The sequence below is a fragment of the Xenopus tropicalis genome, chromosome 3 (assembly GCF_000004195.4).
Source record: "Xenopus tropicalis strain Nigerian chromosome 3, UCB_Xtro_10.0, whole genome shotgun sequence".
In the NCBI taxonomy this organism is placed as follows: domain Eukaryota; kingdom Metazoa; phylum Chordata; class Amphibia; order Anura; family Pipidae; genus Xenopus; species Xenopus tropicalis.
In genome coordinates, this window is record NC_030679.2 from 84,397,923 (window position 1) to 84,415,409 (window position 17,487).

Consider the following 17,487-nt stretch of genomic DNA (forward strand, 5'->3'; position numbering starts at 1 on the left):
GTTGTCTTGTGTTTCTTCCCACCCTTCTCAGTATTGCTAGGTGGAAGGAGAAAATCTAGTAGATGGGTCCTTTGTGCTCAGTCTTACAGACCTTATGCTTCAACCCTCAGATAAAGGGCACAGAAGGGGCCCAAAACATGTTGTGTATGGCATAACAATAAAGCTTCTTTGCATTATAATTGCATCCTTTGTGCTCCCCCCAGCATACTTTTTGGAATGAGAAAATCTCTACCTTAATACCTAATATCTACCATCTTTTCACAGAAAGCAATGAAATATCCTATGCTTATGGTAATTTGTTGATGCACATTAAGAATATAACTGGGTATAATGAATACTCTCCATACTTAATATGTTTGAAAATCAAGCGATTTATTTTTATATACACATACAATACACACACACACACACACACAAAAGAACAGATATAAAGAAATACAAAAGCAATTACATATATATATATATATATATATATACACACAATATCATTTGCAAGATACCAGAGCTCACCACAGGCAAGAAATTCCCATATTCTTTATTCACTTGGGATTTTTAAAGAGTCAACATTATTTTAAACTAACTGGATATTATCAAAAATAATACAATTGATAACCTTGACAGCATTGTTGGCATTTTGCTTGTGAGCCATTGTAATGTCTAAAAATATTAAAGAAGAAGGAAAGGTAAAACTAAGTAAGCTGTAAATATACATGTAAATACAGCCATATGCACTCACAGAAAAGTGGCACTGAGTCCTGTATCAAAAGAAACAGAGGATTTCTTGCCTTTTTTTGTGTACACATGTACTTTCATATCAGACTTCCTCTCAGAAAAAACCTTAATTCCTGGGGTCAGAGTCTGCACAGCTCTCCCTTCTTTTGCTTCCCCCTCCCATAAGAATTCATTCCCATCAGAATGTGTGGTCTGAGTTATCAACCGCTAGAGCTGCAACATGGAAGCTACAAATGGCAGCTGCTATCGTAACGGGGGGAGATTTTAGGGTTTGTTACTCAGGTATGGTAATGCATTCTGCAGAATGAATATAGCATTCTAGGTGGCACTAATGTGGCTACGCTATTGGCAGTAAAATGCCAAAATGACTTTCCTTAAAATAATGGATTCTAAATGTAAAATGACCAAAAAAAGTTGGTGTAATATTTCATGCCGATTGTGTAAATCTTGTATAAATCCTAATTACTGATGTTAATCAAGTAAAAACTGGAGTTAATGTTTTATTGTACATTCAGCAAAATTACTGCTTTTCCTTCATTGTTTTATTAAAAAGCTTCTAAAAGCAACTGAAAGTTTCTGGGAAGTTGCACATTTTCCACATTAATCTTCATGGATTTTACCCGTTCTGGACAAACCATCAAGGAAGTGAGTGGGCCAATCCGCTGTTGGACACAAGCATGGCAGATATAGCCTCCTTCGTCTTCAGATTTGTCACTCTATGTAGACATTAAAAAAAAAAAAAGTCATTAAACCACAGTGAGAGAGAACTGTGCGCAGGCTGTCATTGTGTGTCTTTAAAGCTTCTGCTGAGCCAAAAACATTATGTAAGCCTGAGTCTAATCCCACCAGAAGAAAGCAACTAGCCAACAAGTGATTGATGGGTGCGGTGATTGTGAGACTAAGTGCTGGGCCCCTCTGAAGAATTTTTTTTGGGGGGGTAGTTACGCCACTGCTGAATTGGAAATATTAAGATAATCTGTGCTTCTGGCCTTATGCAATGGTACATGCGGGGACTGATGCTGTTCATTTAACTTCTATAATATTAAGCAGCCCCTGTGGCTATGCAGCCTGTCATTTATTTGAATAGAATCACCATTATTGACAGACAGAAAATACTTAAAATGTGCTGATTCTAGCTGTCACAAGGATTTTTCAGTGCTTCTATATTAAGACTGTGTATGAACATCGAGCAACAAAGAACCACCCCCCCCCCCGCTTGCACAGATGATTAAACCTCATTATTATTAACGTGTCATTTCCAGCTATTTTATCACATATAAGCTCCATGTTACCCAAATACATTTAACATGAGTGATTTCAGTATTTATGAGAGGTTCTTACACACTACCTAACTGCACAACTTTCATATAGCCTGCTACTTAAAAGCACTGAAATTACTTCTAAAATTCTGTGTAACTCCCTATAACTCTGCTCTGCCAGCACTCGCTAGGCTTCACTTGATTGATAGCATTCCTTTATAATTACATTCCTTTGCAAGGGGTTATCCTCCTGTAGAACTGTCAGCAAATATACTGCTAGAGATGAATTTGAGTTTATCTTTAGGTCAGCAGACACTCGGTAACACTGCGTTTTCTCTGCTGAGCTAAAGGAAATTCTTATACATTTTATATACTCCCACAGAACTACATTAACTTTATGACAATGTAAATTGTTTTAAAAGAAAACACGAGAGGGGAAACCATAGGGAAATATATTGTACGTACATATATACCTTTGAACTTGCGATTAAGCACTTCAGTGTTTCATTATTATAATAATATATACAGATACTAATTTATCTAGCTCAATTGTAACTAATCCTTTAGGGAAGCGCTGTCCAACTTCTGTAGTGCCAAAATCTCTCTAGCATACATAGTGGAGGGCTGCTAATGCAAGACAGTTTTGACCACTCCCCTTTTTTAAACTGCACCCACTTCAAACCACACCCACACAAGCTTTTAAGACCATACCCACATTAATGTGGTAGAGCAGCAAAAACCCAAATGGTTGGTGCTCACTGTAGGGATATCAACCATCATTCATATGTGAAAGAATTATGTCATATTAGGATATACCACCATCTATATGCCGCCTCCTCCACCTCCCCTGTGGATAGCACAGCAACCCCCAGCACATAATTACACACCTAAGGAACCATTTAATGGCTATTTCCAAATGCTAACAAACTCTCAGAACAAACCCCTGCCAGGTTCACCTCCCACAGGCAGCATAGGGCAGGCAGAGTATGACACACAGGCAGCATAGGACAGGCAGAGTAAGGTATACACAGGCAGCATAGGGCAGGCAGAGTATGGCACACACAGGTAATACTCTGCCTGCCCTTCCCTGTCTGTGTGTGCCATACTCTGCCTGCCCTACCCTGCCTGTGTGTGCCATATTCTGTCTGCCCCACCCTGCCTGTGTGTCATGCTCTGTCTGCCCTATGATGCCTGTGTGTGCTGGCACTGCTTCTACAGTCTGGACAGCACTGCTTTAGAGCAAACAAACACTGGGAAAACTTACATAAATCATTGGGAATTTCTTCAGTGTCAAGACAGCATCTTCCAGCAGACTGTTGTTGCAGTGTTTAAGAGCACACTGTACTGGACCATCCTTCAAAACCAGGCTGCTCAACTCTGCCCTCAGGAAGTACTCCTGAAATAATACAATAAGTGAATTTACAGATAAACAGATGTCAATGTACAAAGTGTGTACTTTAAAGGAATACGGTCATGGGAGACATGTTTTTTTTTAAAATGCATGAGTTAATTGTGCTTCTCCAGCAGAATCCTGCATTGAAATCCATGCATCCTGCATTAAAAGCCCAAACAGTTTTTTTTATATTTAATTTTGAAATTTCACATGGGCATAGCCATATTCTTCATTTCCCAGGGTGCCACAGCCATGTTACAAAAATGGGCCAATCTAGGAAAAAAATCAGGCAAGTAAATATTAAGTGAATATAATGCAGACTCAGCCCTCCAGTGGCCAAGAGGGAAAAAGTTACAACATTGAAAAATTAAGTCCGCAAAAAAAAATCAGTAATTAAAAATTACAAATCTTTATTATATATCATTTAAAATAAAAACGTACCTCATGAAATGTACGTTTCATGCCAATCTAGCACTTAATCATAGGCTCACCAAAGTTTGTTTGCATATCAATATATACATGGTAAAGCATACACCCACCTACATTTAAAACCAATCAATGTAGAGTAGTCTTCAACCCCCACTACTACAAGCATTGTATACAATTAACTCTGTCAAGTACATTGTCAGTTAAGCAAGAATTAAAAAATACATAGCACGGGTTACTTAGTAAAAATAAAGTAAAAAAAAAAAGTTACGTAAAAAGTAAAATTCAAACCTATAGGAATACGTGTATGTAAATAAAAAATCCAGTATACTTCTCGCTTAGGGAGAAGGGTAAGGGTATCTCCTCCTCTCCTACCAGTTTTTACTTGTTCTATCGCTTGTACTGTTTAGAACTTTTTATCACTATTATTGCCCTCTGCAAAATGTCTAGTGGCATTGCTCTTAAATGCATACTTAGGGGCACATTTACTAATCCACGAATCCGAATCATGAATGGGAAAAAAATCGGATTGGAAACGAAAATTTCTGAAGATCGCAAATATCACGAAAATGCTTACAAAAAATCGTATTAGTCACGATAATATCGTATTGGCTATCTGAAAGTCACGAAATTTTCGTACCGTACAATTGTAAACAGTGGTAAAACCTTTCCGATTTTTTCGCGCAAACGTCCGAAAAAGTCGTGCGGACGCCCGAAAAAATCGGCAAAAATACACTCGGAGCATTCGTGCTTTTGTAAATGTGCCCCTATGTATTACAAATTCGATTAATATGTTCTCTTTCAGGGAATGCATTGTGCATCCCACATATTATTTATTGTATTTTTGGCAAGTCACTATATAGTCAATATATTACTGCTGTACTATTACAATTAAAGCTGCCTATTTTATAACTTTTGTTCGTGATTGAAGATCGGAATTCTTTTAAAACTTCAAGATGTTCACATGCAACACAATGATTTTTTCCACATTTAAAACACCCCTTGGTCTCCAAAAAGTGTTTTTTAGCTCCACCTTTATTAAAGAAACTGGGAGATAACCTATCTCTTAGGGTATGAGCCCTCCTCGCTATCCTGCCAATGCCCTGTCCCAAAGTGTCAAAAAAGTCAGTCAGCATATAGTATTGTACAATTTTGTTATATTGCCTACTATATCTAGCAATAAAAGATATTTTATTTTCCCAAACTTTATCCTGTCTCTTAGGGATAGAGTTCAACAATAATTCTCTATGGGTTTTACTTGCTCTCCTATGTGCATGTTCTACAACCATTTCACTATACCCCCTTTCTCTAAAGTGATTTTTTAGGTCCTCTGCAAATGTATCATATTCCATATCAGTGGAGCAGTTCCTCCTCAGCCTTAGGAACTGTCCCACTGGTATGCCTTTAGTCAGGTTTTTTGGATGGCAAGAACGGGCAAGTAAAAGCATATTACCACTACATGGTTTCCTATAAACGGTGGTCTGGATTCCATTGTTGGTAGCAATCAACTTCAAATCTAAATATTCAATTTCTTCAAATGAAAACTTATCTGTAAATTGTAAATTCAAATTGTTAACATTAATAAATTTGACAAAATCACGAAATTTCTCAATTTCGCCCTGCCAAATGCAGAGCAGATCATCAATATAGTGAATATAATGTATTAGATGTATATTCAAATCTGATCAAGATAAAATCACAGATAAAACTGTGAATCAAATATAAAGTAGTTATGTTCCAAAAGATATTCTATAGCTCGTAAAATTAACTGTTTCAAAACTTTAGGGTATTGACTATATTTTTCTAAATGATAGTTGACTGCCACCAATCCTTCCTTATGTGAAATAGCAGAATATAATGATGTCACATCCAGTGTAGCCCATCCATATCCATTTTTCCGTGTGACCTGTGCTCTGATAAACTTCAGTCACAATTTACCGCTGAGGCAGGAGGGCTGCTGAATCCAACATCACTGCCCTGGGGAAAGTTTATGCTGCTGAGATGGAAACTGTGACTGGCAATGATGTGGAGAGCCTTGAACCTGATGGGTTGCCTGAGCAGGGAGCTGATGCTGGAGTTTTGGTGGGGAGCTATGGTAGAAGTTTACTCACAAAAAAGCACAAAACATGCTGGGGGCATCAGAGAAAGGCCTGCTAAGCAGGGAGTTGTGGCCGACGTGGAGGATCCAGCTCACCGTGTTGCAGTGAAAATGGCAGAAAGTGCTTTGCAAAGTGGCAGTGAGAGGCGCTCAGCACCGAAGCCAGGGCTGGAGGAAAATCTGCAGTGAGTCGGGAAAAGATGTGGGACCTGGTGCAGAGAGACTGCCCTCATGTGAGGGAAAAGCAGCTAACACTTTATTTGTGAAAGACTCTGCTGGAGGGACTGTATGTACCGCTGGAGGGCAGGCTGGAGAGGCTGTATGCATTGCTGGGGGAGAGGGAGAAGGGACTGTATGTACTGCTGGAGGGCAGGCTAATGAGGCTGTATGCACTGCTGGGGAGGTGGCTGGAGGGACTGTATGTACTGCTGGAGGGAAGGCTTACAGGACTGTATGCACTGATTCAAAGACTGATTTGGCTGCTGGAGTTACAGGTGCAGCTACAATTGAGTATGAAAAGATCATCACAGTGCTGAAGGAGCTAAGGTGCTTGGAGGCCAGGCACGCCTCTGGCTAAAGGAATAGAAATTCTTATTAATGACCTTAAGTTGCTAAAGGGGGAAAGAAGAGCGGCTGCTATTAGGGAACTGGAGCAACTAAATAAATAACATGAGGAGACAGACACACAGACAACTTGAACTTAACAATAAGAAAAGGTTTGAGGAGATACAGCGGGGGGGAGGTGTGGGGGGGCTGCATGTATGAGACTGACACAGGTTTCGCAATTGCTGAGTGTGTGAGTGAGCACTTGCCTGAGTCTGTGCTGAGTGTGCTGGAGGGAATGTCTCTGTGCAAAGCCATGCTGATAGTTTATCTGTGGATGCTGAAAGTGCTGCTGTACATGAGGGAAATGGTGCTGTACAAGAGCAGGTTGGGAGCCGTTGCTTCAGGTGTACAAAGTAACGGTGCAGGGAATGGGACTAATGAGGAGTAAATTGGACAGGAATGTGGAGCAAGTTACAGGCACTGATGCCGCCGGAGGGGTAAGTGCAGAGGGGAGTGTGTGGGGGGAAGGCAGGGGCTGTATTAGAGCACTTGGGGGAAGCTATAGAGGAAGAGTATGGGAAGAGATGGAATGTGGTTAAGATCAAGTGGTCCAAGGAAACAGCAGATTGCCCGAGCAGGAGGTTTGTGACTAGGAGGTTCATAAATGAGGTTTTGGGCTTTACATCAGATGATATCTTTGCTTTATTAAGCAAAGAGGAGGTACCATCTAGTAAAGGGGGCACCAGAGTCGGAGGGATTTCGAGTGATACCAGTCTCTAGGCCTGATACCAAGAATGTCACTATCATTACAGTGAAATGGTGCACCCAGAGGACATTCTTATTTGGCTCAGGAGGTAGTGTACAGTCTTGTCACCCCTCACCAGAATCTTTGATGAAGAATGTTTTTGGGTGAGGGGCTGCAAGGTGCAAGTTAAATTACACACTGAGGGGTTTTGTTCAGGGACATTTGCCCAACTCCTTTTTTATAGGGAAAGACAGAGGTTTGTTATTACGTTGACCAGCAAACGTTGTATTTTAAGTGTGGTTCTAAGTTCTATCTTGCTGGTAAATGAAACTTACAGAAGTTTGCCTTTTGTGGGGCAAACAACATGTGAATATGTTGGCGCTTTATAAATAAATGTTAATAATAATAACAATGTGAGCAAGGCATGTGAGAGGCAGATCCTGTGCAATTTATGTTTGCAGTCAGGGCAGTAGGAATCTGGGCCTTGAGAGTGAGAACAGGTTTTCGGTGAATGTTCTATGGGGGGAGGAAAAAAGTAAGTAAGATCAGGTGGAGCAGCTTCAGGGGATACAATGTGAGTCCTTGGATGAAGAGGAACTAATGGAAGTCGGTGAGGAGGTGGGTTTAGGGACAAGGGCTCAGGTTAAGAGAGCCAGCAGTGAGGGACTCAATACCTCAAAGCAAAATATAGAAAATGATCTGTCTATAAATTTTCTAACAATTAAATGTTTAGAGCAAGTGTTATCTTGTAATTACAGGATGTTGCCATTTTTGTGATTATCAAAATATGGGAAACTGAAAGAGACATGTGAATAAGAGAAGTGTTAATATCATTATTTGATGTTTTCTTAACTGATGTTATAGGTTTGGTTGGATGGTTCTTTTTCTGTAATGTTTGATTCTGTAAATTGTTTTAATTTCAATAAAATTCCCAGTAGATATCAGAATAGCACTCAAAAGTAAGAAATCCGAGTCCAGCTTGGGACTCCTCCAGTTACATGGGAGTAGGAGAAACAATAGGTTTATAGTTCTAATGTTTAGCGCTGGCTCTTTCTGAAAGCTCAGACTTGGGCACAATGCACTGAGATGGCGCCTACACACCAATATTACAACTAAAAAAAAATACATTTGTTGGTTCAAGAATAAAATTTTAAATGGAATGAGTGAATTGCTATCAGTATAATTTAAAAATAAAAAGTACACTATAAAAATCATAACAGAATGCCATTAATTATATCTTAGCTGGGATCAAGTACAAGGTACAGGTATGCGATCCCTTATCTGGAAACCTGATATCCAGAAAGCTCTGAATTACGGAAAGCCTGTCTCCCATAGACCCCATTGTAATCAAATAATTCAGATTTTGAAAATTGATTTCCTTTTTCTCTGTAAAAATAAAACAGTGGTTTGTATTTGATCCCAACTAAGATATAATTAATCCTTACTGGATGTAAAATAATCCTATTGGGTTTAATTAATGTTTTATTGATTTCTTAGTAGACAAGGTATGAAGATCCAAATTACGGAAAGACCCCTTATCGGGAATACCATGGGTCCCGAGCATTCTGGATAACAGGTCCTATACCTGTACTATTTATTATTTCAGAAAAAAAGGGAAATCATTTTTAAAGACTTTTAAAGACGTTATTTGATTACATTTGCATCTATGGGAGAGATTATTCAGAAATCAAGTCTTCCTGTAATTTCTGGATAATGGCCATTTTAAACCTTCCCCTAAATGTATTGGTAAAATAGGTAGCACTTAATTAAAAACTGAACTTTAACCTGTTCAAAATATTTATATGAAATAAAATATGAAATTATTTAAACAAGGCATTTTCCTGCAATTCACAATGTACTGTACACTTACCCCAGTTAAAGTCATAATATTCTCAATGGATTTGGTCATTATGAGGTTTTTCTTTGCTCTGGTTATTGCAACATACAACAAATTCCATTCATCTTCCCCAGATACACCTGGAAACAAAGTATAATGTTTAATTATTGCACACATTTTTTTCATAGCCTTAGACACAAAAAAGTGGCATTATTTTTTTGTAAAAACTGTGAAAGACACTGGTTAAAGAGCCACCACACCATTTGTATTTGCATTTGTCGAATACTCTATGCATTAAGGGCTCTGGCACACGAGGGAGTTTAGTTGCCCCCAACAAATCTCCCTTGTTGCGGGCCACTAAACTCCCTGATATGACATCCCACCGACGATTTACATTTTTGCTGGTGGGATGTCATATCGGGGAGTTTAGTCCCCTGCAACAAGGGAGATTTGTTGCAGGCGACTAAACTCCCTTGTGTGCCAGAGCCCTAAAAGGTACATGTATAACAAGTTACCATTTACTTTGCTTTCCCACATGCACCTTTCTAGAATAGGGGATATCTGGGAGGTTGGAAAAAGATGACAGTGTGATTCTGGTTCATTTTTTTTTTTTTTAAAAAAGAAGTGGAAAACTGGCCCAGGGTATAAGGTGAATTACTAGAATCACAAGGATTTACCTAGCAATGTTGGATCTCCCAGTGATTTTGGTTTCCTTCTCTTTTAAGAGAGTACGCATACAATAACATTCTTTCTGTGCTTCCTTCTTTGGCAAGGTTCTTTCCTGTTTCAGTACACAAACGTGTACTAAAACTATACAAAATATGTTTGCGGAGATAGGAGTGGAAGACATTCCTGTGCTGAGCCTTAACCCCCCTGAACACTTGTGGGATGAGCTGTAACACCAACTCCGAGCTGGTTCTTATACCCAATATCAGTGCCCAACCTTTGGCTGAATGGAAGCAAAGCCCACCATACGGTTCCAAAATCTAGTAAAAAGTTACCCCAAAAGAGCTGAGGCTTCTTTCCACATTACCATGGTATAATATATTGTTCTATCTGTCTTAAAGGCCACCACCAAAAAAAACCAAAAAGTAAAAAGTGTTCTGTTTACATTTAAAGGTTAAAAGCAAACAAAAGCAACAGTCCTAAGGCTAATGTCACATACCAGCTCTGTTTCCATTAAAACCTGTAGGAGCTGCTAAAGGCAGTCATAGGCATTTCTGCTAAAAGTGACAGCCTTAGGCTAATGGTCCACACAGCAGTTTCTCCGACTGCAGAGAGAACACAGACATGGCCCATGTCACAATACACAGACATGGCCAATCACAATAGCACTTTGTAACTCTTCAGAGAGGTGATTAGTGGAAGAGTACATATGCTGAGGACTTCCCATACCAGTCAGTTGAACTGAAGAAGCTGCTCGGATGAGTAGTGAAACGTCTTCAATGATTACTTAGCAAGTCCAGTTGCTTTAGATTAATTTATACTAGATACACTGTTTGTCTGTGTTTCTTCCAGTCCAAGCCCTTGCTGCATGTGTAAAATTAAACCTACAGCTGTGCAATATGTCAGTGTCAGATAATACAAAAACACTACTACTTGTAAAGACTTTCTTCTCTATAATTAGTACTGACAATGTTAGGGTTTGTGTATTTACTTACAATTTGTGATATTAATATTCAGTCTCTCTAAGTTGTGTCTTGCAGCAGGAATTTTAAAAAAGTCATCTGTAAGTTGCACGGTCTCAAACTCCATCCCTTTGGCTTTATGTACTGTTCCCAAAATAAAATCTGAAAAATAAGAAGAGTTTTAACAAGGAAAAAGATGTTAAATGCCTGAATATAGAGAATTCAGAGAAGAACCCTTGTTGTTGTTGTCAGGAATATGGTTATTTCAACCATAAAAGGGGGCAGAGCGACATATACTCAAATTGACCCTCTGTGGACTTTAGAGTGTTTACATTTTTAAATGTTGATAATGCCTCATGTATAAAAAAAATAGAAGGCATTTCTATGTCAGAACCACTGCTGTACTCAGTTTGCAATATTTGTTTGCTTGTTATACCTCAAAGACACTGTGCTAGAGCACCATCTAAATGATCTTAAAGCACCTTGCAATAAACTGCTTCAACTTGAAAGGCACTTGGCTCAATCCATCAACTCAACCCTGGTTGTCTTGTCTAAATAGGTGTTGTACAGGGAATTTTTTTTGATGGAGGTGAGATGATGCTGTTAAAAGTAACACAGTAATAGATAGTTTACTACATTCTCTTTTTAAAATTATGTACGACTTGTCCACTGCACAATGTCCACTATGAAGTGAGTGGATGAGGGATTAATTTAAGAATGTCCTATACTACACTTCCAGTACCTTAACTGCCAGTACCTCCTACGTGCTTGCATAAAAAGTCATCTACTGAGGAGTCATGGTGTAGTAATAGCACTGTTAGTGCTCGAGGAGCCCATGGAGGTAGAGGAGGGTGTGAAAAATGTTGTATATAAGGCAGCAGTACCAGGCCCCAACTTATCCTATTATAAATACCAGCTGCAGATAATCCCTGCCCTGTTGGGGTGGCGTAGAGGAGTGCTTGAGATGCCCGCTAGTGAGTGGTCCGATTGATTGGGAAGCACTTTACTGATACGCTTCCACCCACACCTGGCAAACTGTTTGCCCAGAAAGTCTGCAAAGTGTGCAGCAATAGGGGTATAAGACAAAATACACAGTACTATTGCCCTAAGTGCCCTCGCAACCCCAAGTTATGTTTCAAAATATACCATATACCATGTTTTGAAATATACCATACTCAGCTGCACTATTGAAAAGGGTTATAAATTGTTGTGTGCTGATTGAATTTATAATAATTATTGGCATCCCGCTTTGTGTAAAACTGATATAATAGCCTTATGGTTTATGTATTCAGGTCAGAATTTTATGTTGTGGTTAGTCTGGGTTTTTCTTTACCTCAAATGTTCCTTAGGTTATGTATAGCACTGGAGGATGAAGCCAACTGAGGTGTTACGTGACGGACTGGGCACCTAAAATTTTGTGGCGTGTGATGATCATGATGATTCATCTCCCCTGCTGATACCACAAGATTTTTTTTTACTGACACCTCATAAGCTACTCTTATCTTTATTTCTGGGTAGCATTTTATATTTTACTATTCAACAGTATTAGGTCTCCCTGGAAACTTTTTTTTTTTTTTTTTTTTGCACAGTTAGGGTTTTTGTTCGCAGTTGTGAAAAGAAAGTTATAGCTTGCTGGTAGATGGCAGTTTTCATTTCAATACTTCATGCTAATTGTAGTCTCTCTTTATTATGAGTAATAGTATTGTGCTGATGGCATAGCTGTTTTGGTTGGAGAGAAACTGGAGGCTTGAATTGACAACTCAGCTTTCAATGCAGATGTTGAGGCCTTTGTTTCTTTATTTCTGGTCAATATATATTTTGTTCTTAGTGCAGGCATTCAGCTTTTTGCAGAATTGTGGCGCTATGAAACTTGTGGTTAATTCATTATTTCATGTCACCTCTTTAGCTAATGCCACAAGATTAATTGTTGGCATCTCAAACACTCGTAGTAGTAGTTACCTGTATTTCTGGGCTACAGTTTCTATTTTTGACAGCGTAAATATTTGGTGGCAAATAATTCTGCATATTTTTTGTTTGGTGTTATATATATAAAAAAAAAAAAAAAAGCAAACAAAAAAAGAAATAAAAAAGAAATAAAAAAAAAACAAAGAAAAAGCAGCATCACCCGAAGATTTGCAAGAATACAGATTAAACTAAACGGTCGAAAGATGCTCATCTAAACAGATAAAGGTAAACTGAATTTATTTTGGCTAAATTGGGCAGGTTTTTTTAGTTGTTTTTGCAATTTTAGGGAGAAATCTAATTTTGGATCTTTTTTATTTTTCTTCATTTCAGGCCAAGTGCAAATTACTAAGGAGAACTGCATCCACAATTCTGCGTTTAGGAAAGCAAGAATGGCATAGCTGAATTGCTGCAGGTATGCAAATATATCGTTTGTGGGGTATTTTACAGGCAAAGGGGGTGTTTAGACTAAAAATCTGTCTTTAGGCGCACCCATGCATGTTTGTGGGGTATTTCACAGGTAAGGGGGTGTTAAGACTGCAAGAAAAACTGCAAGGTGTGCACTTAGAGCGCAGCTCCAAACTTTCCAGCTGAAATTGCCCTTATGTAGGTGTGTCTTTAGGTGCACCGATGCAATGGCATATTGTTTTACTCGGTATAACTTGTTCTTTCATATCCTGGCTTCATTTGAAAATTTTCTTGTTAAAAAAACTAAGCAAATGCAATGAGTGCAAAATGTCTAAAAATGGCTTTGCAGTAGATGTTCACTTTTGGGACAAATCAGCTGGCAGTGAAAGGGTTAAGCAGTAAAGAAGGCTGAGGTTGGCGACAATTAAACTTAACTTTTAAGTTTAAAAATAAACAGAAATGGAACCCATGTACGTGAAAAGGGTTAACTTTTAGCATTAGCCTAGGTCCGGTGGTGCACATCTGGACTTAGGCAGGGTTAGTTATATTTTAGTCATTTTATTGTGTCTGCACTTATTTGATGTAGATACTTATTTCAAACTTTCCCACACATACACACACTGGGTCATTTATAAACACTGGGCAAATTTGTACTTGTGCAGTAACCCATGGCAACCAATCAGAATTCCGCTTTCTTTGTTAAACCTACAGCTGACTGGAAAAATGTAATCACTCTTTGGTTGCTATGGGTTACTGCCCATGTGCAATTCTGCCCAGTGATTATAAATGAGACCCTACAGAGGCTATTCTATTTATTTATATGCTTTTATAAGGTTTTTGTGCTGGTGTTTTATTTATATAATTAAAGTTATTTTTAATGCTACCAACTTGTATTATCCTTGTAATCTTTTATACTTTACAAGGGAATAACAATTCAGCATAAGAAAGTCTGAAATGAAGGGTCACCCACTGCAGTGGACTTTCTTAATGGTATATTTATTAATAAAACTATAACCAGCATATTTCCTTTGTCCTCAGCCCATGAGGCATTACATGAGTGGTGCAACACAAGACTATTTACTTAGACTGCTGGATAAATAGATAAGCATACTAACCTGCCTGCTTTTCATCATCTTTATGGCAGCTTATTATCCTGTTTACAAGCTCTGGGATTCTGTTCCTATATTTCTCGACTACAGTGATTTTAGCCTCCAGTTCTTTGTCTTCTGAACTTACTGCATACATTTTTAAAGCAGAGAACCCTCCCTTCTTTGCCCACATCCTTATGTACGAATCTTCTATGAAGAGCTGTTCTATTGAGGAGTGAAAAAAAAAAAAAAAATACATCCTTACTGTGGGTTTGTAAATACATTTTTTCCTGCCAGAAGTACCATTAAAGCAGCAACACATATTTTAAGCATGAATACAGGTATGGGATCCCTTATCCAGAAACCCGTTATCCAGAAAGTTCTGAATTACGGAACGCTCATCTCCCACAGACTCCATTATAAGCAAATAATTCTAAATTTTTAAAAATGATTTCCTTTTTCTCTGTAATAATAAAACAGTACCTTCTACTTGATCCCAACTAAGATATAATTAATACGTATTGGGGGAAAAACCATCCTATTGGGTTTATTTAATGTTTAAATGATTTTTAGCAAAGTATGGAGATCCAAACTACGGAAAGATCCCTTATCCAGAAAACTCCAGGTCCCGAGCATTCTGGATAATAGGTCCCATACCTGTACTAAAAAAGTAAGTATTCCTAGCTAAATGTCCTAGTTTATGGCATGATAATGGCAGTTATAATTCAGTTGGACTATGTGACATAAGGCATTATGGATTCTGTGACCTAACCATAAGAATCAAACTGTCAGGAATTTACATGGGAATTTCTAATGATTACAATAGGAAGTGTCTCACTTGGCACTTCAAAACATGTCATGTTGTGCTTTGAGGTGATAATTTCAGGTCATTGGCCTCATTGAATTCAACAGGAAGCAGCAAGCAGAAATAAAAAGAAAGGAAGAATTCTATAGTCTTTTAATAGCAGTGATGATTAAAATGCCCCATGTGCCACCGCCTTCATAGACCACCTAAATAGACAATATATTTAAAAATATAAATATTCAACTAGATAATGATGAAAGGGTCTGCTTAGTAGTCCTTAGATGAAAACTGTATAGTTCAGAAATTGCAAGCCTTACTTCTCTGTCGTTCTGATTCTGGCTGAAGCAGGATCCAGATATCTAAAATTCTATTTAATCCAAAATTTTTGGGTCCCTAAAGAAGTTTCAATAAAAAAAAAGTGTTACATGATAGGTACATATAGTTATGTTATTTAATACAATATAGGGGGGAATTCCAGATAAGGCACCTAAGGCAGCTCTGGAAAATAGCTCTCTGAATGCTATGGTGATCCAAATTATGTAAAGGCCCCTATATATATATATATATATATTATATATACACACACAGGTATGGAATCCCTTATCCGGAAACCCATTATACAGAAAGCTCCGGATTACGGACAGCCTGTCTCCCATAAACTTCATTATAATCAAATAAAAGAGAATTTTAAACCTGATTTCCTTTTTCTCTGTAATAATAAAACAGTACCTTGTAATTTATCCCAACTAAGATATAAATAATCCTTATAGGATGCAAAATAATCCTATTGGGTTTAAATCATGTTTTATTGATTTTTTAGTAGACGTAAGGTATGGAGATCCAAATTACAGAAAGACCTGTTATCCAGAAAACCCTTTGTCCCGAGCATTCTGGATAACAGGTCCTATACATATATATATATATATGAAAAACCTGTGTGTGCTGTCATTCCAATCCTAAAAAAACTTTTAAAAGTCCCTGTATATATATATATATATATATATATATATATATATATCTGTCCCAAAATCGGCACTCACCAAAGCAGCATATGAAAACCGGGTGCTAACCATAAACTTGCATATTCTCTCTCTGAAAGCACTCACGGTATATAATAAAAAAAGAAAATTTTATTTACACAAAAATGAAATTTTTGTGTAAATAAAATTTTCTTTTTTTATTATATACCGTGAGTGCTTTCAGAGGGAGAATATATTTTATATATATATATATATATATATATAGCAATCCCTGTCCCAGTCACACCTTTATTGCATCCCTCCTGTTTTAAAATTGTTTACTGTACTGGTGAGTACAACTTTCCCTTCTTTGCTATAAAAAAAGAGAAAAATTAAGAACTCTCTTTCTTCTCTCTTCTATCTTTGTAGCAGATAAAGACTTAGTTGCATTTCTTAGTGTTTCAGCCTTACGCCTATTATATGGATTTGTGCAGGTTTTTCTCCTTCAGTCACTCGAACAGCTTCATCAAAGACGCAGGAATTTGTTCGGCACAAAATAGCAGGCTTTTCTTGGGACTGCCCATTAATGTTGCCTACAACCAAGAAAAAAATAATTTCTAAAAATGATCTACTAAATGCAGCACATTAAATATAAAAAAACATGCATACATATCTATTAGCCATTATTCTGTTTTAAAGAGAAAAAACTCATTCAGATAGCAAGACCCACAATATTAATTATATTTTAAAAACAAACTTTTAAAAAAAAAAAAAAAGTAGCTTATTTCCATCAAAAGATCTTGACAACAAATAAACATGAGTTTGTCATGCTTCATGAATTTCAACATCAGTCTGACCTTGACTTCAGTCCGTTGTACTGAACCTCTTGTTTAGAAATAAAAATAATCTCCCATAAAATCAACTTTAGGGCATGATGCAGGTGTGTCAGTATCCCTTTAATAATAGGAAATCAAATCTATACCATACCTTCCTGAAAACCTCCAACTAGAGTTTTATTCCTCACTTTCTTGAAGGCATCAAGAACAGTGGCACCAACATAAGCTATTTCTGCACCAAACCGAAAGCTCTAAAATTGAAGATAAAACAGAATTTAAGGGTTCGAATTTATAATTACCGCACACATGGGGTACAGTAGGGGTGCCCAATTTGCAATTTACAAGTAGATCTTTTAAGTAAACATTAGATAACTGTAGTCCAGCATGGTCCACGGACAATTTCATAAGATCATCCATCTGGGGAATTTAAAGTAAATGGCTTGGAGAAGCGGACACCTTAATCCTATGCAGGGGCTCTTCTGCCATCAGGTGAGCTGAGAAAAAATTCTGATTTTTAATTCAAAATTTCAGCTTTTCTAGTGCAGAAAGCATTACTGCTCTCTCTCTTTGCCTTCCTCTTATACCTCTTTCCAGGTTTCAAATGGGGGTCACAGGCCTCAGAAATCAAAAAACTATTGCTCTGTGAGGCTACAATTTTATTTTATGAATTCCTGGTAGCTAGGCCAAATAAGACCTAAAGCAACTTATCTACAACTAAGCTGCTAAAGTACCAAAACAGAGAACTGATGAACAAAAAGCTAAATA

General features: G+C 37.7%; 1 protein-coding gene across 3 annotated transcripts in view; it reads right to left on the reverse strand.

Annotated features, from left to right (window-relative positions):
- Positions 1-353: 353 nt before the first annotated feature.
- fbh1 (F-box DNA helicase 1) overlaps positions 354-17,487 on the reverse strand; it is a 35,633-nt gene continuing 18,499 nt past the window's right edge. For all 3 annotated transcript variants that reach the window (XM_002931853.5, XM_004913050.4, XM_031899062.1), the window contains 8 exons: positions 16,874-16,973; positions 16,358-16,479; positions 15,245-15,320; positions 14,150-14,347; positions 10,698-10,826; positions 9,070-9,176; positions 3,256-3,387; positions 354-1,448 (listed from right to left, as the gene is read on the reverse strand). In XM_002931853.5, coding sequence (XP_002931899.3) covers positions 1,278-1,448; positions 3,256-3,387; positions 9,070-9,176; positions 10,698-10,826; positions 14,150-14,347; positions 15,245-15,320; positions 16,358-16,479; positions 16,874-16,973 — 1,035 coding nt within the window. In that variant the 3' untranslated portion in view covers positions 354-1,277. The remainder of the gene's footprint in view (positions 1,449-3,255; positions 3,388-9,069; positions 9,177-10,697; positions 10,827-14,149; positions 14,348-15,244; positions 15,321-16,357; positions 16,480-16,873; positions 16,974-17,487) is intronic.